At 44.0% G+C, this 25,663-nt stretch overlaps 1 protein-coding gene across 1 annotated transcript; it reads left to right on the top strand.

The window, feature by feature from the left end:
• The first annotated feature begins 8,695 nt into the window (after positions 1-8,695).
• Fam98a (family with sequence similarity 98 member A) lies at positions 8,696-24,117 on the top strand. The gene is made up of 8 exons (XM_006984836.3): positions 8,696-8,872; positions 13,514-13,662; positions 16,320-16,454; positions 19,871-20,055; positions 21,012-21,092; positions 21,735-21,851; positions 22,105-22,272; positions 22,356-24,117. Exons 1-8 carry the CDS (start codon positions 8,820-8,822, stop codon positions 23,013-23,015), a joined length of 1,548 nt encoding a protein of 515 aa, XP_006984898.1. The 5' UTR covers positions 8,696-8,819; the 3' UTR covers positions 23,016-24,117.
• Positions 24,118-25,663: the final 1,546 nt, after the last annotated feature.

The following is a 25,663-nucleotide window of genomic DNA, read 5'->3' as shown; positions in this document are numbered from 1 at the left end:
ACACGAAGACTTATTATTAATTATTCAAGTTTGTCCGATAGCTTAGGCTTGTTTCTAACTGGCTCTTATAACTTAACCCATTTCTATCAATCTATGTGCTGCCCTGAGGCTCATTTACCCCATCTATGTACTATCCATCCTGCTTTCCTACTTCCTAGGTGTCGAGCTGGGGACTCTGCCTTCTTCCCAGCATCCTCTCTGCCTGGAAATCCTGCAGAGCTATTGGCCGGTCAGCTTTTTATTAAACCAACTGAAGTGACACATCTTCAGAGTGTACAAAAAGATTATTCCACAACACTAGCCAGCAGATTACATAGGAAAACCAAGCCAAGGACAGTCAATCATCCCAGAGCTCTGTGTGTGTTTAGGCTCAGATACTCTCAAAACACTGAGCCTAGTAAACGTCTGTTGGTACCAACCTTGCGCTCCCCCAAGATTGTTACTCAAAGTGTCAAATTCATGAGATCTAAAATCACTTAGGAGGTAGGCCAGAGGCCATGACTATAGGGGATTGTATTGACTGGGTTAACAGAAGTAGAAGATTCACCCACTGAGTGGTACCATTCTTTGGAATGGGATCCTGGACTGCGTAAAATGAAAAAAATGGTCTGAACACTTCCATCATTCTCCATTCCCTGCCTGTGGACACAATGTGACTAGCTCCTGTAGTGGGTAGCCATTCCAGCCTTGATCTGGAATGGCTACCCACTACAAGCTCCCTCTGGGTCCTGTTGCCATGACTCCCCATCATGATGGACTGACTGTATCCTGGAACTGTGAGTCAACAACCTTTTTCTCCTTTAAGTTACTTGTGTTGGGGTGTTTTCTCACAGCACGGAAAAATAATAAATACAAGTGGTTAACTACAAGCAGATCATTAGCAGCATGGTCATATGTTGCTGATTGGTAGAGGTTGAAGTCTCCTCATGGCCTGGCAGCTTGTCTGTCTCCATAGCTCAGCAACATGGGGCTCCCTCCCTCCAGCAGAACTTCCTGCCTCTACCTGCCCTTATCTGGAGAATGTCCCTGGCCCTGGAGGGCTGGCCTTATCTGAAGCTGCCTCTAAACCAGATGCCTGACTTATCTTTAGCTTGAACCCTAGCAAAGATCCCTGCTAGAAGGCTCCCTTACTGCACATATGATGACTAAGACTTGTGCTAGGAGCCTTATGATAGGAGCATGCCACTTAATGCAAATTAGGGTTTGTCCCCAGGCTCCCAAATCCTATATATTCCTTATACTCTGGGATAAAGTTGAGCTGATTCTCTGGTAAGTCTCCTGGAGGACTGTCTCAGTTCATGCTCGTGGGCCGAGCATACAAAGCTTTCTGTGGCCGCTACTGCCTCTTGCCCTCTCAACCTGGTGGCCAACAGGCCAAGAAGGAATGCAGATCCACCACAAACATATTAAGCTGTAAATAACATGTACACACAGATTCCTTTTTACAATGCTGAATACAAGAGGGCCCTTTACAATACAGAATATGAAAACTTCCCTAACTGATCCTTCTATCTCCGATCACTCTTAGACCGATAACACATCCTAGAAATGTATATTCTTAGCTTTCCTATGGCAACTCTCTTCTCATTCCCTCCTGTGTCTCTCTCTTCACTATCTTCTTTGTGGGCCCCCCATTCCTGTCACCACATACATGAAAGCTGATTGAGGTGTTCTTTTCCTTTCTTTTATATTGCACTGATTTATTTATTTGTGTGTCTCTGTGTGTATACATTGTATGACTTTTCCTAGGTAGACTACTCACCTCAGACAGGGATCCCACAAGACACCAGAGTACACTTACCACCAAAATCCAATTTGGTGAACCAATGAGTTGTATTGGGGTTAATCATAAGAATATGGGTGAGAGGTTACTCAGAGGAGCAGAAATGACTCAAAGACAGCTGCATCTGCAAAGGTCATCCCAGCATAAGTGTCAGCTCACAAAATCTGGAAACCTGGGGCGCAGGGCACAGCCGAAGGCAGCTGAACAGGTCAGAAAGTGTCCTTTCCAAGTGGCTCTGCTGGTCTGGGCCTTTCCCAGGCAGCATGGCTAGTCTTTGTTTCTTCTAGTTTGGCTGGCCACAGCTTCTTCCGGGCAGCTGTTGTCTCAATCTTCTTCTCAGCTTGGCTTGTCTAAGAGTAACTCTCTGTAGTCTTCACATACTCTTGTGGAGGAAGGAGCCTAGTGAATCTGATCAGTTTCAGGGACTTCCTGAAGCTATTTTGAGTTGTTTACTTCCTAGCTCAAGAAGCATCCTTGCAGGATTGAATGTTTCAATCTTGGAGGAGACTGTTAACAATAGTCTATGCTGTGACATGTATGTGGAGGTCAGAGAGCAATGGGGGAGTCATTTCTCTCTTTTCTACCATGTGGGTCAGGGGATGGAACTCCGGTCATCATGCTTGACAGTAAGCACCTCTGTTCACTAACTCATCCCACCAGCTCTCATTGCCTTCCTGTTTTCTCTCTTCCCGTGATGCCTTTCACATTCCAATTTCAAGTCCTATATGGAGGAAATACCCACATTCACATCTCCACCTCGGCCCTCTCCACTCAGCTTCATTCTTCTATCCAGTTGTTCATTTGACAGATCCCAGAAAAAAAAATTTTCTACCTGTCCAAAACTTATCTCATAATCTTGTTCCTCTGTGACTCCACAGTTTCAAATTATAGTTGCCAGACCAAAGCACCAGCTATTTCCAGAGACTGGGGAGTCATTAGAGATGTAACTTCGTGGTCTTCAATCCAGGTCTACAGAACTAGAACCTGGACAGCCAGAAGACAGCAATCTGTATTTTTTTCAAAACTCCTATGTAACTCAGATGCACAGCAAAGTTTGGAAACCACAGGACTGTGGATAATTCAGCCTGTGTCAGTCACAGCAGAGACTTGATCCTTGGAGAACATAGTGACACTGGTTTCTTCCAAGCAGAGAGCTGGCATTCTAAAGGACACAGAAGAAAAAAAAAAGTTCATTATTAAATACAACAAATACCCTGGAATAGGAGGGTTCGATTCTGTCTCAAAAGTGGTTGAGAAGAGTTCATCTAGAATAACCTTCCAAGTTTCTCTTCAAAGCTAAACTTATATGACTTAACCCAGGCTTTTTGTAATAATCCATCCAACACAGCAACTCTCAAATATAATTGGTTTCTGCTTAAAATATGTTTTCACTTTACCTTTATTGTGTGTGTATACAATGATCCTATTTCAATAACAATGAAAAATAAAGTATAATTCATACTAAGAACTGGAAGTTACGATGTGCTGAGGACATTCAAAATCAGCCCAGCTTGTCCATCTAATCACAAGTACAAGCTCTCCCCAGGACTGGGCTGCTAACACTTGGTTCTACTTTAATTACCTTCCGTTTCTAGTACACTCCAGGTCAGTAGCATCTCCACCCTAATGCTTGGACTTTCCTGGTGTCTGGCTGTGGACTGCAGAACAGGGGGCAGTCTCCTTGAGGACCCATAGCCCCACAAAGCCATAAACCATCACAGGACAAAGTTGTTAATAGCAGTCTAAGTCAGCAAAGCATAAATCATCCTACCAGAATAGCCAAGTTTTAAATAAACATGACTGACTTCCAGAATGATCCAAGTGCCCAAAAAAATAATGCATTGTTGTATACTTATTTTTTTTTCTCAGCAAAGAATCACTTTATTCTTTCAGCAGAAAAAAAATATCTGGTTATGAGAAAGGGAACTAACAATCAATGTTATTGATGTCTTTTGTGTCCATTTCAATATAACAGGCAAGATGTAGGGTATGCCTGCTTACCACAGGAGAAAATTGATTAGAGCATTCGATGTAGCAATATAAAAATAAAACACAGATAAATGATACATTATGAAGGATTGATGAGTCCTGGAGTCACTTGAGGCAGTTTCAAGGAATGCAGACTGCAAACCCTGCAAACTGTGAACACGACAACATAGTGCCATGAGTGTTGTGGCCCAGGCACCCACATGTAAGTTTCTCAGATGCTTGTGAGAAATCAGTTGAGTTGCATACATACCATTACCTTAAAAATCCAAGTGGGAGGAGAAATTTCATCTTGACCTGTACAGAGAATTCCTCCTGTGTGGAGAGCATCAGCATTGCACGCAGCCTTGGCCACAGAGTAGGAGGTGAGCTGAACGACAGGAACACCAGCAGGAGAGCTACACTAGAGCTGCCTGTGCCAATGTGCTGAGTAAACTTCAGGGAGGCAATCGAAGATGTCACCTCCTAAGCTGAGTCTTGAAGGTTGCGCGAGAAGATTCTTCCAGGCACCGGAGACAGAGGAGGACTCCAACCATGAGGAAACAATTTGTACAAAAACACATTTGCCGGTGGCAGCAGCTATCAGATAAACCAAGAAACAAGGCACATCATCACTTACAGTCTTACCAGTTGACCTCCATTTAGCTTTCACAAGCTGACAAAGCATTCGTGGAGCAACCGCAAGTCTAGACAGGGCTATCCTACAGTATGTATTAGGTGTGAATTTGACAAATGTATTACTGAGGCACAAGCGCACCCCTAATACTCATGTGTGTGTGTGAGATCGTGCATATGTGTTGCTTTACTGGTGGCACAGCAGCTGCACCGGAATCTACTGCTGTCTCAGCTACCGACCGCAGCTCTGCAAACGCTAACCCGCTACTCAGGCTAAGGTCTGGCAGGACTTCTACCTATGTCCCGCCACTGCCACCAAATTTTTCTGTAACTAAGTCTCTATTGTTCTTTATTTTACCAATGAAGACTCAGGACCCAGATGCTGGGGTGAAAACCTGCCAGCTCAGAGAGGCAGAAAAAGCACGGAGCTGCTTCCTCTTTTACCGCCTTCCAACAAAGAGAGCTTCTTTTTCCCGTTATCCCAAAACAAAAAGGACCACCAAACTCAAAGTCCCTCCCTACTACTTCCTGTGTGTCTCTCTATCCGTCTCCCTCACTTCCACTCACTCTTTATGGCTTTTTTTTCTGTCAAGTGGTCACTTGCCCTGCCTCTTGATCTCTGGTTGATTTTATTTAATCTTTTAAAGGGGTGTGATAGGGCTGAACCCATGCCACAACTAGAAACAGGTTTTTCCAGTAAATAACGCAATCTCAGGGTTCACAGTGTGATCAAATATCCTACAACACATATGAGCACATCCAGGAGCTTCAGAGGAACAATGGTGTGCATGGGCTTTGTCAGGGTCCCTGGCTAGAAGTATCATCAGCTGTCTGAACTCTACAGGAACTTTTCGTTCTCTCCCTGGCTCATAAGACTGTGGTTCAAGGCATACATCATAGTTGGGATTCACATGCACCAAGGTAGCCACAAAAACCCAGTTTCTAAAAGTACAACTCAAAGCAAGTCATAGCATAAACCAGCATCAGTTTGCTTGAAGCCTTTAGTCTACTGTCCAGAAGTGAGCTGCGTGCCACTGTGGGGCTCTGTGAGTCCTCACTGGGTTGGTGAAGATTCCAGGTGTGGGCACCATGGGCCCTGGCCCCCGACTGTGAGTGGCTGCAGCCTTGCTTGCTGACCTTTTCCAGGTGTCCTCCCTATTCAGATTCCCTGCCGGTGTCCTTCTCACCTTAGGATCACCGGAGAGCTTACCGGAGGTTCTTTGTTCCTACATCCTGCTTGTGGTGTAAACAACTTAGATGCAAGAATGTAGAACATTGGGTCTAGAATGTAGACCATTGGTAGCGAACTTCTGCCCTCCGGGGATCCTCCATTTGTATTGTAAGCCTGTATTTAAGGTTTCTTCCCTCTTTCAATAAACGGCATTAGACATCCAGTCATGGCGAATGACTCGCTGTCTCTTGTCTCTATTTTTAATCCGCAGCCCTTTGCTCGGACTTGGTGAACGGGTATCGGTAATGCGGGCGTTACCGCTACATCCAGGTACAAAGTCTTTGAGTTTATACTGATTGACTGCATCTCTAAAATTGTCAGAAATCCTGACGCAGTAGGTCACCTGAAGAGTCTACAAACACAAGGAGATACATGGGCTGCCACCTGCAAACCAAAGGGATTGTGATCCTGAAAAGAGCCACACCCTTTCTACCACAGTTTGGAAGTCTTTTCAAGGAAGCTGGGGGAAGATCTTCAGCTGCTCTGTTGCAATAACATTTTTATAAAATTCATAGTTAATAATGTAGAGTAGTCAGGTCTACCTAAAGGTATTTATAAAAACCAGACTACACATTGTCTCATGAATGCTTTGTTGAATTACAAATGTTAAAATATGGTAATGAAAACCCTGACAGTGCATCTAGTTTCTAATGATAACCTTTGCTTTGCTTTATTTTATTAAAAATTAAATGTCAGTCTTGAGTAACAAGCTAGGGGAAGAGAGGCTGAGCTAAGAATAAAACCTTTTTACTAAAAAATGATTTTTTCAAGACAGGGTTTCTCTGTGTAATAGCCCAGACTGTCCTGGAACTTGGTTTGTAGACCAGGCTGGCCTTGAACTCACAGAGATCTGCTTGCCTCTGCCTCCTGAGTGCTGAGATTAAAGGTGTGCACCACCACCCAGCAAAAACTGATTTTGTATTGTTACTTTTTTAGCACCTTCACCATTTCCATGATAAAGACTCATTGTAGTAAATTATATACAATATATACACACTTAAACAAATTCAGATAGCTAATTTCCTTGTTTTTTCAAATGTGGCTTTAAATCCTTGTCTGAAGATTCAGGTAAGAATATGGATGGAACTGTGTTCCAGTTTCAAAGTGCAGTTACTACTCGTGAGTGCTAAGGATTATTAAAACATGGAGCTTCAGTGTGCTCGTCTATACAGTGCCAACAGTATTTACACAGCATGGTGAGCCTGTACCAGAAAGTGTTGATGCTAAAACATAGTTCCTATCCCAAATGGAGCAAAATAGCTTTTTTCTTGAGCTAAATATGAGTGGCCATGGGTCAGGCACACATTCAGATTTGCTTCAAATAGCATGTCCCAAGATGGAACAAATTCCCTTGTTTGTCTACATACATTTTCTCCCCTTTGGTTTTTCGAGACAGGATTCCTCTTGTAGTTTTGGTGCCTGTCTTGGATCTCGCTCTATAGACCAGGCTGGCCTCGAACTCTGGCTCCGCTGGGATTAAAGGTGTGTGTGCCACTGCCGCCATTCCCCTGTTTGTATAGTTACACAACACAAAGTCATAAATCAAAGGATTTCTTTTCCAAATATATTGGCGGGGACAGCAGGTGAGAAGTTTACAGTAATGGGGAGAAAACTGCTGAGCCTTGGATGTTATCTGATGACATATCTTGGCTTTGGGTTAGCAGAAGCTTATCTAATAAGTTTACCCATTCCCAAAGCTTTAACTTGTAGTCAAAATGAGGTGAAGTCAGACAGAGTTGGGCAGTGATAGGCTCTTAAGAGAATTAAAGACAATCCTATTGAACCTTGGCTCTGGATTTGCAACTCTTCACAGTCAGGGAGTGAGAATCAACTAGGAAGCCTTGAATAACATTTAATTTTGGTGTGGCTTTCTTGGTGCAACTACATCACACATGGGTCAAGAGGGTAATGACTAGCATATAGTAGGCGCATAGCTTTCTCCCAATCCACACGATGCAAAATGAATAACTAAAAAGTGGATTACTAAGGATAGAGAATGTTTATCCATTAGTTGTAAAAAAAAAAAAAAAAAAAAAAAAAAAAAAAAAAAAAAGGAGAACCATAAAATAAAACCTGGGAGCAATTTTAAAACTAAACGACTACACAATATAACAGCACACCAATTTATGGAATATAAATTTAATTTTCTAATTATGTCGTCGCTTTGAAAAAGCTTTTCTCATCTTTCAACAGTTCTTAAGCACATAACCATAAATGAAAGCTACACCCAATCATGTGTGGCCAAAAGCAATGATAAGCTGGACATGGTGGCGGACGTCTTTCATCTCAGCATTGGGAAGGCAAAAGTAGGTGGCTCTCTGTGAGTTCACAGTCAGCCTGGTCTACAGAAGGAGTTCCAGGCTTGCCAGGGCTATATATTAAGACCCTGTATTTTTACACATTTTTTTTAAAAAAAAAAAAAAAAAGGAAAGAGAGTGGGGGAGGAGAGGAACAACACAAAGAAAAAGTTGATCCACCGTCTAACCTGCACGTAATCAAATATACCCTATTATAGTTGATATGGACTTAGGTCCTTTTCCCGTTAAAATAAAATGCTTGGTGTTGGGAGCAGGCTCAGAAGGACAGGGCGGAAAAACTTTCGACATAACTTTCTTGGGGCATCCACACCAAGGGGAAGCCGAGACCTCTCTAACCCTGAAACACTGAGGCTTCTCTGAAGAAAACCAAGAGGTATTTATTTATCTGCCGTTCATTGCTCTTGACCCGCCCTAGGCCACAGAAATTCGCTCTCCCCTGGTGACCCGCTGGTGCGAAGAGCACGCGCAGACTCCCACTCCGCAGCTGAAGCCCCAAAACCCCAAAATCCCCGGGCTCAACCCGCCCGCCTCAAGCTCCTCCCGCGCCCGCCTCGCCCAAGGCTGTGCACATGCGCGTTCCAAGAGCTCCGCGCCCCGCCCCTGGCTGGGTCCCCGGGAACCCAGCTGCCACGCTGCCGGTCTTCCTGCCCTTACTTCAGGCAGTCAGCTTCACTGTTCCCTAGTGCGCACGCGCCTGGCCGGCCATGTTCCGCGGGGGAGGCGGGGGGCCCCAACGGCTCGCGCAGGCTCGGGGACATGCGCAGTGCGGCGACTGAGGCGCCAGCTGTCGACTTGGAAGTTCCGGGGGAGGGGCGCATGCGCGAGGGGTACGCGTTGCCGGCGAGAGGGCAGCCTGACGACTCGGAAATTTGAATACCACAGGAGCATGGAGTGTGACCTCATGGAGACTGACATCTTGGAGTCGTTGGAAGATCTAGGGTAAGAGCGCGGGGTTCGGGGGGGCATGCGTTTCTCCAAGTTCACTCGGCGGGAGCCCCGGGAACTCCTTGGGCGCCCCCGGCGGAGCCACCTGCCTCTCCACGCCGCACCCCGACTCCCGCGGTAGCTTTGCCCCGCTGGCCCTGGGACCCCGGTGCCACGTCCACGCCTGCCCTGCCGGCTGGGCTCGGTCGCCCCCCACGTCCATCCCCGGTGCTTCCCTCCAGCCCGGCTCCTCGCAGCGTGTGTCAGTCAGGCGTGTCATTGTCTGGGCTCCGGTTCTCACCACCCCCACTCCCTCGGTCTTGCCTCCCCGTCCTCCCACCCTGCCCCCCCCCCACACACTTTTTTTTTATGGTTTGCCAAAGTTGTCTCCGCGTGCCTATTTGTCTCCCCCAAGATTTCCTACTCCCGTCTTGAGCGTCTACCCCCACCCTACTTCTCTCTCAAAACAGAGAAAAATGTTTGCTCAGTCATCTCTGCATGCACCTAGGCTTCCAAAGGCGCACGCCTGGGCGGGCGATGCAGCAGGCTCGCTAGCCCGCCCAGCTGTGCGCCTAACCTTTCACCACCTGCCTTGGGAATCACAGAACAGTGACTCCTGACCCCAGCCCAGCCTGCTTCAGAAACTCCAGCATTCCAGGGCCGCCTTCACCCACCAAGAGTCAACATTCTTATTTCCCATCCTGTCTCTCCTATGATAATTACCCAATCATAAAAGTCCTCCGTGCTTAGAAGTTTGGAAATAAGGCGTATGTCCTTGGGTCACCCAGATCAAGGTACTCAGATTTGAGAGCCTAGAATTTCTTGCTTTAAAAAGTGATTCGAGAAAGAAAAAGAAAAACGTATGATTAAGTATTTGCCTGCAGGTAACTACTTCAGGGGGGCAAATCACAGATTTAGCTAGTTGGTTTTTTTTGGGGGGGGGGGATGTTGTTGTTTGTTTTGTTTTTGTTTGTTTTTTTTTTTTTTTGAGACAGGCTTGCGCAATAACCTTGGCTCTGTAGATCTGGCTCACGAAGATCCACCTGCCTCTATCACCTGAGAGCTAGGATTAAAGGTGTGAGCCCCCATGCCCTGCTGATAGTTGTATTTTTAACTATAATTTTTTTTTTTTTTTAATCAAAGCTTAACTTTTTTTCAGTGGCCTGGAAATTCTTAAGAGAAACCTTTTTTTAGGGAAGGACACCTTGAGGTATCTTAAAGTCAACCCATGTTAGCCGGGCGGTGGTGGCGCACGCCTTTAATCCCAGCACTCGGGAGGCAGAGCCTGGCGGATCTCTGTGAGTTCGAGGCCAGCCTGGGCTACCAAGTGAGTCCCAGGAAAGGCGCAAAGCTACACAGAGAAACCCTGTCTCGAAAAAACAAAAAAAAAACAAAAAACAAAAAAGTCAACCCATGTAATAGCTTGGGTGCTATTACTAGGTACTGTTCAGAAAGAAAGCATAGTTTCCTTCTTTCTTTGTTAAAGTGAAGTCACCATTATCATGTCTTTGAAACCTGCTCTGTGAATGACCCAGACATTAGGCAACTTAGTGTCCTGCATTGGGCCATAAGTAAGTCGTATTCTGCAGAATGGGTGCTTTTAAATAGGCGTCTACGGGTATTTTGCTGGCTCTGTAAACGCTTTTTGAGGGACACTTGCTGTGGGCCAGTGTGGGGCTCCCCTGGGGTGTAAGTTCATGTGGAAGGGAGGTTCACATCACAGCTCTCAGGAGGCTCTTTTCTCTTGATAAGTAAATGATGCTCTAGAAATGATTGACACTAAAGGTTAGTGCTGAAGGAGTGGATCAAGAAGAGAGGTACATTCTGGGTGGGTAAAGGTCAGTTGACCAGCAGCCATGGATGAAATTGCTTCCTATTTTTCTTTTAACGGAATGGTGTTTTTCTTGTCTGGCTTACTATAACTAATTGTTCTTGCAACAGTTGCCCTCAAATAAATAGTTGAGTCGAATTGTAATATAAACCATGGGGTTTTTCTGAAAGTTTTAAAAAACTGTAACTTAGTTTGGCTGCGTTCAAGTATTAAGTTGCCCTTAGTTGGTTGATATGTATTTTTAAAGAAGTCACTCAAAACTACAGTTGAATATTATCTTTTTCCTCTAACGTGGCACACAGTAGGAATTTAGTAGTTACTATTGAATGTGGCACACGAGAAATTTCTAGGCCTGGGTTTTTAAGTGTCTCTACTATTATTTATTTATTAAGACATGTTGCATTTTGTGCAACACACACACACACACATATATATATGCATGCATGTCAGTGTATGCCATGTACATACCTGATTAAGGGGGCCAGAAGCAGGAGCCAGACAGATCCCATAGAACTGGATTATATGCTGTTGTTAGCTGCCCAATGTGGGTGCTGGGAACCGAGCCCAGGCCCTCTGTACGAGCAGCAAGTGCTAGCCAGGTGTGATGTCTCACGCCTTTAATCCCAGCACTCTGGAGGCAGAGGCAGGTGGATCTCTGTGAGTTCCAGGACAGCCAAAGATACACGGAGCAACCATGCCTTGGGGGCGGGGCGCAAAAAAAAAAAAAAAGGAGCAGCAAGTGCTCTTAACTATTGAGCCATCCCTCCAGCTCCCCGACTCCATTTAATCTGGTTGCAGAATGATGTCTAATTTCTTTTATGTGTATGGAAGATTTTATTCTAATCCATTTCATACGTAAGCATATTTTAAAGGAATCTCAACATGTAATTCCTCTACCATATCCATATCTCTAAATACCATGTTAAGCCTATTTAATGTGTCTTTGATAACAGTATTTTTATTCAGTATTTCACTTAAAAGAATATAATCTTAAACTGCTAATTCCTTTTCCTTTTTTTTTTTACACTGGGAGTGGTAGTACACATCTTTAATCTCTTCGAGTTCGAGGCCAGCCTGGTCTACATGGCAAGTGCCAGGATAGATAGGACTATAGAGAGAGACCTTGTCTTTAAAAAACAATTACATTTACTTACTTGTGTGCATTTGCATGGTGTTCTTGTGGAAGTCAGAGGCAAGTTTGCAGTTGATTCTCTCCTTGTACCATGTGGGTTCCAGAAATCAATTCAGGTCATCAAGCCTTGGTGGCAAGTGCCTGTACCCACCAAGCCATCTCACCTGCCTGACAATATATAACCTAAGATTACTTGATTGACTGATGGATTCAGATCTTACTAAGTTACCTGGGTTGGCTTCGAACTCTTGATTTCCCTGCTTCAGTTTCCTGAGTAGTTGGTATTACATGTATGTGCCACAGCACCCAGTCCTGATTACTCTTAAATTCTCATGCCTGGGCAGCATGAGACCCTGTCTTTAATAATAAAATAAAAAATCAGCATATTTATGAAATAAATGATTACTTGGAAAGGTTCCTAAAGCAAATCACCAAAAATAAAATCTAATTGATTTTTGGAAAAAAATCTCTAGAGAAAGTAAGTTTTGCTTCTGACATGGTTGTTGTATGAGTACTTACTACTTAACTGGAGTTTAATGCTTAATCCAGTTACAGTACAAAAGTAAACCCCTCCTCTCTCCAGGCAGTGGTGGCGCACGCCTTTAATCCCAGCACTCAGAAGGCAGAGGCAGGTGGATCTCTGTGAGTTCAAGCCCAGGCTTGTCTACAGAGTGAGATCCAGTACAGCCAGGACTGTTTCACAGAGAAACCCTGTCCCAAAAAACCAAAAAAAAAGAAGAAAGCAGATCCTGCAGAAAGAGCTTGCAGTGAATGTGTAGTATTATCTACTAATACTTGGTTATGTTCATTAAGTATCTACAGATAATTAAGGGCTTTCCATGTAGAGGGGTTATTTTGTTTGTTTGAAGGGGACACTTTAAGACAGTGTCTCCTGTATCTTAGGCTAGCTTCGAACTGGGTGCCTAGTTAGGAATGACCTTGAACTTCGGATCCTGATGCCTCTACCTCTGATGCTAAGATTACAAGCATATGCTACCATGCCCAGTTTATAAAGTATTGGGATGGAAAGCAGGATTCAGGTGTGCTAGGCAAGCAGTCTCCCAACTGAGCTGCATTCCAGCCCTCACGTGTTTGTAGGCTTGAAGTGCAGTCACCTTTTGGACTGCTCGTTGGGTTGGCTTCTTTGTTGTTTTGATTTTTTTCTTTTTTTGAAAAAGATCTCACTATGTAGATCTTACTATGTCCTCTAGGCAAAGGTCCTTCTCTGTTTCCTTAGTGCTGAGGTTACAGACGTGTTCCACCATGCCCAGCTTGACTTCTTTTTCTTTATTTAAAAATTTTAAATTTTTTTTACGTGTATGGTATGACTTTGTCTGCATGTATATAGGTGTGCCACATATATGCCTTGTGCCTACAGAGGCCAAAAGAAGGATTGGATCCCCTGGAACTGCAGTTTCAGTTATGAGCTGCCAGGTGGGTGCTGGGAATTGAACCAGAGTCCTCTGGAAGAGCAGCCGGTGCTCTTAACCACTCAACCATTTTTTTCTTGACTTTATTTTTCTAATGATGTATTACAGTACACACACACACATCTCTATGTATATGCAAGTTTAAAGGTTGGTGTTCATACTGTATTAGATTATTGCTTCTTTCCATAAAAGACAATAGATGAGTTTTACCTGCAGCAGCCCGCGCCCTGCTTTTCTACTAACACGTAGTTCCCGCTTCACAGTTACAAGGGCCCGCTGTTGGATGATGGTGCACTGTCACAGGCAGTCTCCGCTGGAGCCGCTTCTCCCGAGTTTACCAAACTCTGTGCTTGGCTGGTGTCCGAATTGAGAGTCCTCTGTAAACTAGAAGAAAATGTGCAAGCCACTAACAGTAAGTAAACCTTCACTTTTGAAATAATAAAATCGGGGCATTCTGAACTTCATTATTAAAACTGGAGCTAAAATGTCCAATGTTTTTTAGCCGTAAAGAAACACGTCAAGGCCCTGTGCTTCCCAGTGCGCGCGCACACACACACACACACACACACACACACACACACACACACACACACACACACTGCTTTTTGATGTTGTTTTCAAGGATAAAGTAACTCTAAGGCCACTGGATAAAATATATGCAGAGGCTGAGAAGATCTTTTTACCGAAACAGAGGAAATAGAGTACGAATATGAACTATATGTGCTTTCCATATTTGTTACATTTTTTTTAACAGGACTCACTATGTATCACAGATTGGCCTTTCTCGTGATCTTTTTGCCTCAACCTGCTGAGTGCTGGGATTATAGGCATGGGCTACATTGTCTGTATCTTGTGAAACGTGAATTGTGAGATCCTGGATTGGTGGCTGGTAGAATTTGAGATGTTCTTCTTTTAGGTCTGCCAGATTCCAGAACCATGTAAAGTGTGTGCATTTTAATCCTACCATTCTTGGGAAGATTGGGGACACTCCATTAAGCTTCTTTCATATCCTTGGAAGCCACCATTAGGTACATTGCAACCAGGCGCAGCACCCCCAGGTTATAGGGTCGAGAGCACTCTGACATTTGCCAGTTTTCTCGACATTTACCTCTGTTTGTTGACTCTTTGTTCAGAGCTTGAAACCTGACACTATACCTTCTGCTCCCTCCTGCCATAGGTAAAGTTCTAATGGATAGCAAATAAGAACATCTGCCTGTTAGCGTACCCTTGGGACAGTATCTCTCCACATAATCCCATTTTGAAGAGCTCACTCTTGCTTGCTCGTGTGTGCTTTGTTTCTTGGTACTTTGGAGACACGGGGTCTTGCTGAGACTCAGACTTGCCTCTCATAGCTCAGGCTGGTTTGAGGAAATTTTACATCAGCCTCCTAAGTGCTGGGATTACGCACCTAGCTAGTTAAGTATATTTAATATGTGCAGGTTGGTTGTATCCAATTCTAGCAAGGGGTAGGAGAGAGAGGGAGGAAGGGAGAGAGTATATGTGTATGTATGTTGGGGGTTTAACCCAGTACCTCATCAGATCAGGACCGGGACCACTGCGCCACATCCTAACCCACATCTTACCAATTCAATTAATAAGGTCTGCTGTCATAATAATGATAGCAGACATTATATTTATTCCTTTATTCAAAGCAGTATGCACAGGTTAACTCATTTAGACCTCAGGGCAGTTCTGTGAGTTAGATTTTATTAGTCTTCCACATTGAGTGACAAAAGCCCATAAAAGTTAAATACATTGCCTGGGGTCACATAACCAGGATGCTGTCCAGGAGAAGGTTGAAGAACCAGGGGTTTTAACCACTTGGTCACTTACTGTATCGGAAATTGTAGAAACCCTTGAAAATACTGGATAGGATACTGTTCTTAACTGGGGTCATAGAGAAGTCAACACATAAACAGATAAGACGGTGTGGTTACTCTGCTTGTGTAGAAGGAGGGCAGGCACCCTTAGCATACGCTTCCTCACCTCCCCAGCTGTCTGTAAAAGAGCCCATGGAACTCTGGGATAATTTGGTCACAGCTGATGAAACACTGGTGTGCTCTCCTCTCTTCCACCTTAGGGTTGACAAGTCACAGTGTGATAAACAAGTGGTGAGAAAATGGACTTGGGTCTTAAAAATGACTCCCAAGACTTTCTAATGTCTACCCATCTGTGATACTGAGTAGAGAAAAATCAAAGCAGTGGAGACAACATCCACATCCCCTCTGACTTACCCACTAAACCTCAAACTTTTTTTTGCACGTTATTGGAATTACAGAGCTGTCAGTCACCACGTTTGCTGCCTTCCGGTTTCAGTTAACGGGGAATGTTAGCTACAAGTGAGGCAACTGGAATTTGCTACAGTAATTAAACTCTTGCCTTGATGGTTCACAGGGGGAAGAAATCAATGAGTGTAAGAGTGCTTAGGGGAGGCCTCGGGGAGGAGAAGCCCACTGGGCTTCGATTGATGAGAGAGGTTTGCTAGTAAAAAGTGTAGCCGCCCTGTCTGTCATTCACACTTAGAGCTTAAATCAAGGCCCCAAAGTAGAATCGAGACAGGCTTTCCTGGGACATTACGAAGAGAGGCGTGGCCCAGGAGAGCGGGTATTGATGGACGTGGTGCTTCGATGGTTGTGATTGGATGTACTGGCACGCTTGAACAGTTGGGAAGCGTCTTTAGAAGCAGGCAGAAAAAACTGGATGAGGTACAAGGTAGGTACTGTAAGAAAACTCTCAGGTAGGGTTGGTGAAGTGTGGCTCAGCAGGAAAAGCAGTTGCCATGCAAGCCTGGTGACCTGAGTTTGGTCCCTGCCACCCACGATAAAGGTGGAAGGAGAGACCCGACTCCACAGAGTCTGACCTCTGCGCCTGTGTGCTCCCCACAGACATCACACACACAAAACAATACGTGATAATTTTTAATGGTCTAGTAAGGAGCGAGCCCACTGCACACCATGAAAGGGTTCTGCAGTGGTGTGAGAAAGGATGAATCAGGAAGAGCTGGGGCAGGAAAAGCCCAGTGAGACTTCCGCCCTGTGACTGACGCTGTCGAAATTATTTTACTCCAAGGTCCAAGTGAAGCTGAAGAATTCCAGCTTGAGGTGAGTGGGCTGCTTGGGGAGATGAACTGCCCATATCCTTCTCTGACATCTGGGGATGTAACCAAGCGCCTTCTTGTTCAGAAGAACTGCCTCCTCCTGCTCAGTAAGTTCACGGTTACTAGAATGTAGCTCTGCTCTGTTTCCCTTGAGTAATGTGTGGATTGTTCGTGTTGTAGTTTGCTTCATTGTGACTTGAGTTCAGATCCTGTTCATTTTAAAAAAGACTTCACTGCACTTGCAGCTAGAAGCTGGTGGATGCATGCACACCCGTGGCGCTCTGTTTTGATAACTGTTGCTCTTTCCTGGCCTCCGCTTTGGTGTTCCCCTAGCAGAAGTGCCTCTCCTGCTGTGACCAGTAGAGGTGCTGGGGTGCCATGCCAGCATGTCACCAGAAGCCTTTTCTAGACTAAAAGCACACATTTAAATAGATGGGCAAGGCCGTAGAGGGAAGAAGCAGTGTGTATATGATGATAATGTAGAAGTGTTTTCATTTACTGCCTATTCTCTGGATTGGTAAATGGGGTTTGGTTTGGTTTCTAAGCAGACAGGATCAGCACTTGAATGGTTACTCTACTTACTGATCATTCTGGGGAATCATTTTTTTATGAAAAGTTCTTTCCTTCCATGTCTTTTAAAAAGATACTAATAACTCTCTTTTCCTGAAATACAGTCAGTAGACTCATAAATTGTATTGCCTTGTATAAACTTCCAGTAAGCCCAAGCAGTGATCTTAACTCAGATGCTGGGTGGCATTCTGGAATTCAGCTGCATTCGGCTGTGCTTAACTGAGTGCCCTATAACAAGCGTAGTCCAGGGAGTTTTTTTGTTTTTGTAACTGTACTGTGGTGTCTGAAAAATACTAGAACCCCACTTTTGAAGGTTTATGTTTTTTATTTATTTTATTTTTGTTTTAGGGGAGAAAAATGTGTTGCAACTATTATGCCTAGGTACTAAAAATTTCTGCAGTTAACTTAACATTATCCAGTATTTGTTGCTGGGAATATATGCACGCAGGGTCAGGACTTGCTTTGGATTCTGATGTTTCTATCTAGCTTTTGTCCATTCATTCAGTCTTCTTTACATTGTGACTGACCCAGCAGCAGCGGCCCAGCTGATTCTAATCTGTGGTGTGGCTTATCCTGACCAGTCATGCTTGCCACTTACCTTATCTACATAGGAAGCTAACCACTGTGCACACGGCTCGGCAGTGACCCTCGATGCCTGAGTCTTCCACAGACTCAAGAGTTCAGCCTTTTCCTCCTGACACTTAAGAAAACTACAGACTGTAAACCTTCATAAAGTGCCTTTAACTCCTTACCACTTTGCAAGCAGACTGTACTAACTAGTTTGGAATCAGGGTCATAATTACAAACTTCCCTTTTATGAGCCAATACCTGAAGAGCACGTCAAGAGTATGCAGCCACGTGCTCCCGTAAATAACTGAAGCAGCTAAGGTTACTTGCTTTTTACATCCTTCCCAAGTGCTCACCTGGTCCCTTTTCTTTCTCCTTGTCACCGCAGCCTGCCTTCCTCAGCATCCCCCTTTCATTGTGGTATTTCATACATGTGCTCACTGCTGCTCGCTCTGTAATTACTTCTCATCTTGCCAAGTGTCACTTTTGTTGCATCTTGTTGCTAGGATTTTCTTCTCCCAGCTCCCCGCCTCACTAATCTGATTGCTTAGCACGTTCTCCTTTAAGAGAAAAATGAAGGAACCTTATTTGAACTAGCAGAATAGAATAATAGTCTTTGGAGGGACTCAGGGCTGTTTACTGGCCTTTAGTGGTTTTCAGTTGATACTCCTGTGTAAGTTACGTCAGGCCTGAGTTCCTAATAGATGAAGGGGGGAAGATATTTTGATTCTTGACTAGATTGTCAGGAGAGATCATCGTTGGTTTTGGTTTTCTTTTTGGTAGTGTCTCCAGTGCCGTTGTAGTGCTTTGAACAAGTGCTTTAAAGTTTGTTGATGTGATGATGGTTTTAGTTAAGTTCATGGATACCTGAACTAGCTCATCCCAGATTTAAACAACCAGTGTATTATTAAATCATATATGATTTTCTAGAACAAGGGTTGGCAAACTTCCTTAAAGGGCCAGACAGTAAGTAATCCTGGCTAAGCAGACTGTGGGATCTTAGTGGCAACTACCCAACTCAGTGTTTTGGCAGGAAAGCAGCCATTGACGTATGAGGGAGCAAGTGGGACAGGACCCTGGCAAAAACCTGGTTACAACAGCATTAGTCATTTTTATAACCATCAGTTTTACTGTTCTCATTGTCTTAACACCCAAGTACAGCTTGCTACATGGAACCTACCAAGATTTATTAAAGCCACATGGAATGGCCTCTGCAGGAACTAGCTGTGTTTACTACTTTAGAACAGGAATTGGTGGCTTCTCAGAAGTGACTTAACAAAATCATGACCCGCTTGGCTTTGGCCTATTGTCCTGGGGATAGCAAGGGAGGTATTCAAGCTGATCACACTTTGGTGTTTCTGATAGGCTCGAATGACCTAGAAAACACCTTTCAAAAGAGTACAGTCTAGCTTTGCTGAATATCAGAAATCCTGTGATTTAGATGGAAGTGTCTTTGGGACAGATACAGGAATGTTATTCAGTGTTTAGTTAGGCCTTCTGCTGAATTACCTTAGGATGTGGCCCTCCTTCTACTAGGCTAAAACAACTCACAAGGGGACACTCAACACAGAGGGAATACTGACAAAAAGTGACTTGAGAGCCCGAAGGGACGGCTCCCAGGGTAGAGGCTCTTCCCACCGAGACCATCAGAGCTCAAAGCCTGACCCACACAGTTAAGAGAACTAACTCCTGCAAGTCGTCCTGTGAATTCCATACACGTGCTGTGGTGTGCACGTGCATAGACACACACACACACACACACGTGACAAAATACTGAAAAGCAGAAGTGATTTGGAAGTTTCATTGTTTTGTGGGGGAAAGGTGAGAGGAATGTGGAGAGAAAGGGCAGATGGGAAGGATAAAGATGTAGGAGCACCCCCAGAGTAACATAAGGCTATTGGAGAATGAGAGGACCTTTAGGAAGACCAGTGCCTTCACACAAACGTTTCATATCAGTTCCAGACAGGCTAATTACTAGAGTGGGCAGGGCAGTTTTGTTATCGTGCTTAGAAGTGGCTCAAAGTGAAGAATCATTGAAAATGTCTTGTCACCTTGTGCAAGATTTTTAAAAGACGCCAACCCCTGTTCTAGAGGTAGCATGGTTGAATTCAAGAATCCACATGTTTAGGTGTGATTAACCTTGGTCTCTGGTTTCAAAGTATTGCCTAATTTTAATTAACCTGTAAATAGTGCATAAATGCCTGAGTCACATAAGCAGTGTATATGTTATGTCATTAGCAGGTAAAAGTGGTTTTCATTTCTTGTTCTATCCATTCTTGCAGCTTTAAAAGTTACGTATCATTAGGTCTATAGAGTTGTAACTCCAGACTTACGGCTATTATTAACTGTAGTATCTTATTTTGAAATCTTATTTTGTTTACTTCAGCATACCTCATCTCAGAACTAGAAGCTGCCAGAATGCTCTGTGTGAATGCTCCTCCAAAAAAAGCTCAAGAAGGAGGCGGTAGTGAGGTCTTTCGAGAGTTGAAAGGCATATGTATTGCTCTAGGAATGTCCAAACCTCCAGCCAATATAACTATGTTCCAATTCTTCAGCGGGATTGAGAAAAAAGTAAGACCTTTAGTACCGATTGTAGCGTATTAAAGGCATAGTCCTACATTTGTTTGAAATGAAGCATTAAGTTTATTTCTCTTAATGGGAACCTAATGTACATATTAATAAGGAATGTTAATAAATGAGTTTTGGGTTTTAAGTCCTAGATATCTTAAAGAGAAATTAATATTTTAGGGGGCTTTTTGCTTTTGTTATTTTTTAGACATGGACATGTTTCTTTTCAAAAAACAAAACAATACTTTGGTTTAAAAACTGAAGTAAGCTAGCTATAATGTTAAAATAATTAAGATTCTTAAGACCTTACTAAAATGATTGAACTTTGAGGCGATTTTTCCAGTTTTTATCTTTATTACTATGCTTCCCCCACTGACTGGACAGACAGGACATTAGTAAGTTCTGTTTTCTAATCCAGTTGCTTTGGGTCTATATATTCCAACTAGCAGACTCGATTTGCTGGCTATGGCCTTAATTTAGTGTGTGAAAATAGAATCATTTTTATGCCACACGTTATCAACAGAATACTGATTTATATATATGTGTGTGTGTAAATGATTAGGAACAAGCAATTTTCATTTTAAAAACGGATGAGTAGAAGAAAATGGTGTTTGTTGTATAGTCACTTCCTGTCTCACCGTGGGGTGAATGCTGTGGGGCACGACCGTGTGTCCCTAGTCCGTAGCCTCCGTGTTCAGTCGCCCGTTCAGCCAGTGCTCATTCGGTGCCCGCTGTGTCAGGCACAGTTTCAGGTCCAGTGAAGGATCCCTGCTTCTCTAGTCACGGAGGACGAGACCAGCCAGTGTCTTTGCCTCCACCTTTGCCTCTGTCAGGAGTCTTCTTTTGATGGCAAGATAGGATGGGAGTTGGGGAAGTGAGCAAGATACGTGTTACTTGTAGGTTTTTGTTGTTGTTGTTGTTTTGTTTTGTTTTTATTCATTCATCTATTTTTGTGTCAGTTAAAGGAAACATTAGCAAAAGTTCCACCTAATCATGTGGGAAAGCCGCTATTGAAGAAATCGATGGGACCAGCCCACTGGGTGAGTTGCGTCCTCCCGAGTCAGCTCCTAAGGAACTGCCCTTTATGTCAGCGCCCGTAGCCCAGGTTGGCTGCCCTTCATGTCGGCGCCCGTAGCCCAGGTTGGCCTCACTTGCGGAGGGTGCCTTGCCTCAGCCTTCCAAGTCCTGTGAGGACACCTGACTTAATTGTACTCTGATTTGTGGTTTGCCACGTGGACAGCCTTCAAATCATTTTGGGGAACCTCCATTAAAAAAAAAAAAAAACACAAAACTTATTTGTGTGTGATTCAAAGCCCTTACCTCATAATTTATAAATACTTCATGCACTTATTAGATAAATTGAAGTTTGGTATGAACGAAACATTTTTCTAGTTGCCAGAAGGAGCCATACCAAACCTGACTGAGCCGAACCAACCTCACATGGTGAATTATGGGAAAGCTAAATGGAAGGTTTTGGCTTTCCATCTCTTACTGTGTGGAGACTGACTCTCCTGCCCTGTCACTTCCTCCCCTGTTCTACGTGAGCCAGTGGGAAGGCCTGCGGGTGCCGAGTGCTGGGGAGTCAGTCACTGTGAGAGCAGCAGACAGTGTGCTGCCTGAGGAACAGGGCTTCGAGATGAAGCGCAGGTGAGTTCTAACTGCTGTCTTCAATGTTGCCTCAGGAAAAGATAGAAGCCATTAACCAAGCCATAGCCAATGAATACGAAGTCCGGAGGAAGCTGCTGATCAAACGTCTGGATGTCACCGTGCAGTCCTTTGGCTGGTCTGACAGAGCTAAGGTACACGAAATCGTTGTCTGTGGCCTAAGGCCCGGGGAGGAAAACTTCCACGTAAGCCTGGTGCTGTGTCAACACCTCTGGCAGCTGTGTTTGTACAAGATAGTTTTTCAGTGCAGAACCAGCACTGAGTTTAAAACCTCTCCAGTGCCATTCGGAACCCAGTAAAGTCTTTATCTTGGACCTCTGTGGTTGTAACGGCCCCCTCGACCTTCTCAACATTAACCCTTGTCTTTGAACACTTTTGTCCCAACAGAGTCAGACAGAAAAATTAGCGAAGGTTTACCAGCCAAAGCGTTCAGTCTTGTCTCCTAAAGGTAACATTTCCGTTGCCCATCTTCTGGCCGCCAGACAAGACTTGTCAAAGATTTTAAGGACAAGCAGTGGGTCCATAAGAGAAAAGACGGCCTGTGCCATCAATAAGGTGAGTAGAGTACTTGTGATTTTCTTTCACATTTGTCTGTCTGTCTGTCATGAGATGTCTGCAATGCCTTTCTTATTCCATAGGTCCTGATGGGCAGGGTGCCGGACAGAGGTGGCCGACCCAATGAGATCGAACCTCCGCCCCCAGAGATGCCACCGTGGCAGAAGAGACAAGATGGCCCTCCGCAGCAAGCAGGAGGCCGAGGAGGAGGGAGAGGTGGTTATGAACATTCCTCATATGGAGGACGAGGAGGTCATGAACAAGGAGGGCGAGGTGGACGTGGTGGCTATGACCATGGCGGCCGAGGGGGAGGAAGAGGAAATAAGCACCAAGGAGGCTGGACAGATGGGGGGAGCGGAGGTGGAGGTGGCTACCAGGATGGCGGTTATCGAGATACAGGGTTCCAGCCCGGCGGCTACCATGGTGGCCACAGCGGTGGCTATCAAGGGGGAGGCTATGGTGGTTTCCAAACAGCTTCCTACACAGGAAGTGGGTACCAGGGCGGTGGATACCAGCAAGACAATAGGTACCAAGATGGTGGGCACCATGGGGATCGAGGCAGTGGTCGTGGGGGAAGAGGTGGTCGAGGAGGCCGAGGTGGACGTGGGGGCCAGGGAGGAGGCTGGGGAGGAAGAGGAAGCCAGACTTACCACCAAGGGGGCCAGTTTGAACAGCACTTCCAACACGGAGGCTATCAGTACAGTCATTCTGGATTTGGACAAGGAAGACATTATACCAGTTGAGGCTACCGAAACTTACATTTTGCTAGAGCTCAAGTAATAGAGACTTAGTTTCAGAATTCTGAATCTGACATCTCTTTTGAATGAATGTGAGACCACGGGTGGCAGGCATACTCCTGCTTGGGACAACCATTTGTCGGTCTTCATTCAATTCTCTCTTTTTATTATTAAACAGTTTTACATAACACTGTTTATTTACGAAACATATCTCTCCTTTCTATGGAAAACAAATTTTAAAGGCAATTTAAATTGCCTTCAATTGACCAGTAGACTAATCCAGTTAGACCATACATGCTTTTTTTTTTGAAGAAATTACTTGAATAAAAGTTTTCATGTTTTCAATATGCAAGTTTTGAAAATGAGGATTTGCCTAGAATTTTTTTATATTTACTGCTGGGAAACCTTCCTCATATTAACAACCCATGTGTGTTTTTCGTAAACTATCTTCTGATGTCTGTTCTCCAAGCATAGCTCTGCCCCTGATTGGCATTTTATTCAGAGAGGTTTTGTCACATCACTTTGTGACAGAGCTGTTGGGTTGGTTCCTATTACATGAGCTCTTTTGCAGATAGCACATTCAGTAGCCTTATTCTCTTGGTGGAATACTGTACCATATGCTCCTCCAAAAACCATGAACATGGCCAAAATCCATAAAGACGACAAAAGCGAACTAAGTTGTGAACTATAGTATCTGTAGGCACTTAGTAAGTATAGCAACTCAGACAGACCTGCATCCATCAGAGACAAAGTTCCTCCTTCAACCTTGTTGTTACTTGAAATGGGCTAGAAGAATGGCAAGCAGAAATCTGTTTGACGCACGCAGGAGTTAACGCCACTGGCTCCAGCAAATCTTGCTTTAGGCAGGAGACCGTTTTTTGTGATGGAAGTGCACTACAAAGTCAGATCCAGTCCTGCTCAGTGCAGGAGGCCCTTTATTATTGCTGCAGAAGACAAAAGCCTGGCTGAATCGCTCTCCACCTCCTTTACTGAAACCACGCGATGCTTGCTGCCGGGTTTTTGTACATGTAAACACGTCAAGCTGTGAAGGAAAAGTGGCTGGAGGTGTGTTTGTGGGAGAGGTGAGCAATAAAGTACCTGTACATTCTCTCGTTGCTCTGAGAGTTTTATTTTAGCTGTTCTTCACACCAAATTGTTGTGGATATCTGTGTCAGGCTTGTGGCCTAAGGCTTCTGTTCCCAAGGGGTGTTTTCTTAAGTAGAAGGTAGCCCTTTTTCTAGTTGAAACAAATTGGGAAAACAAATTAGCTATTTCTGAATTTACCTTATTTATGACGGTGTGGCTAGAAGGCTTCACTCTAATTCTGTCCACTGGGTGTAGCTGTTGCTCCACATGTTAGGCAAAATACATTAATGTTCCTCCCTAATCTTTGAGAGGTTTTGCTTTTCCATTCTTTCTAAAAAAAAAAAAAAAAAAAAAAAAAGTGAGTGAGACTTGGTTTTCTTAAAGTGAAGTGAAAAATACAAAGATATTTATTAGAAGAGAAATTGTATCTTCTACGTGGAAATGTTTAGAAGTTAATTATGGTCTGTGTGTGTATGATGTATGTGTGTGTGAGTGGTGGCATGTGTGTTGAGGTCAGAGGACCACTTTCAGGAGTTGGTTATTTCCCTCCATAGAGGGACTTGGAGATCCAACTCAGCTAGTGGGGCCTAGGTAGCAAGTACGCTTTCTTTGTGCACTCTCACAAGCCCGAAAGGGGATGGTAAAACCAAAGTGTGTCTTAATCATTAAAATATTTTACTATTGAAATAAAGACTTACTGGTAACTAAAACCATCCTCAAAAGACCACCATGATTCTTGTAATAATCTTAGCAAATTTTCAGCTAGCTTTTGTGATTGCAAGATGTGCAGAATGTTTTATTAAAACATTAGAATTATGAATTAGAATGTAAGCATCGATTAGATTCCTGGATACAGGTGTTCCTTATTGGAAATATAATTGCCACAGCCACATGTCTTGAAATAATGCCTTAGACATTTGCTCTAATTGCTTTCATAACCCAAGACTCTACAGTTAGACTCTTGACAAGTAGAATTTTGATTTATTCTTACTAGATTGCTTTCTCAAATATGATCACATGTGAAGACAAATGGTAAATTTGTCTTCATATGCATGATGGCCCTAAATTTTACATCCTTGTTTCTGCTTCAGCGTAGACATTGTTCTCCACATTGAGAAGCCATAAAAGAATTTAGTTTCTCTTCTTCACCATAAATTCTCTAGAGACGATATCCCACCCACCAACTTTATCATATTAGCATTCTTGGGTTTTACATAGAGTGTTTCTTTGACCATAATCTGATTTTGTTTGTTTTCTTTGGGATTGGAATCTCAATGTGTTGTTCAAGCTGGCCTCAAACTCTTGGGCTCACCTCTGCCTCCCAAACAGCTGGGTCTACAGGCAGGTGCCACCAACCACACCTCTCCTGATCTTTCTTGTAGACACTCTTAAACTTGTGGTCAGGAGTGGTTTACTGGAGTAAGGCATATGGGGGTTTCTTGGAGAATCAAAAAGATTTTAGGAGATCATTTTTTACATGAACTAGTAGGACATCTCTGGCACAGACGAGGTAGACCTCATAATGCCTTTGTACATTTCTAAGATTGGAAGCTGGAACCAGGCATCAG

This window comes from Peromyscus maniculatus, chromosome 22, assembly GCF_049852395.1.
Source record: "Peromyscus maniculatus bairdii isolate BWxNUB_F1_BW_parent chromosome 22, HU_Pman_BW_mat_3.1, whole genome shotgun sequence".
Classification (NCBI taxonomy): domain Eukaryota; kingdom Metazoa; phylum Chordata; class Mammalia; order Rodentia; family Cricetidae; genus Peromyscus; species Peromyscus maniculatus.
This window is presented reverse-complemented; position numbering and strand designations above follow the sequence as displayed.

Bases quoted from the DNA above. Each gene is read 5' to 3' on its own strand.
- Fam98a (XM_006984836.3), top strand. From the start codon at position 8,820: ATGGAGTGTGACCTCATGGAGACTGACATCTTGGAGTCGTTGGAAGAT. The intron at 8,873-13,513 runs GTAAGAGCGCGG...CCCGCTTCACAG, and splicing joins GAGTCGTTGGAAGATCTAGG to TTACAAGGGCCCGCTGTTGG. The intron at 21,852-22,104 runs GTACACGAAATC...TTGTCCCAACAG, and splicing joins GCTGGTCTGACAGAGCTAAG to AGTCAGACAGAAAAATTAGC.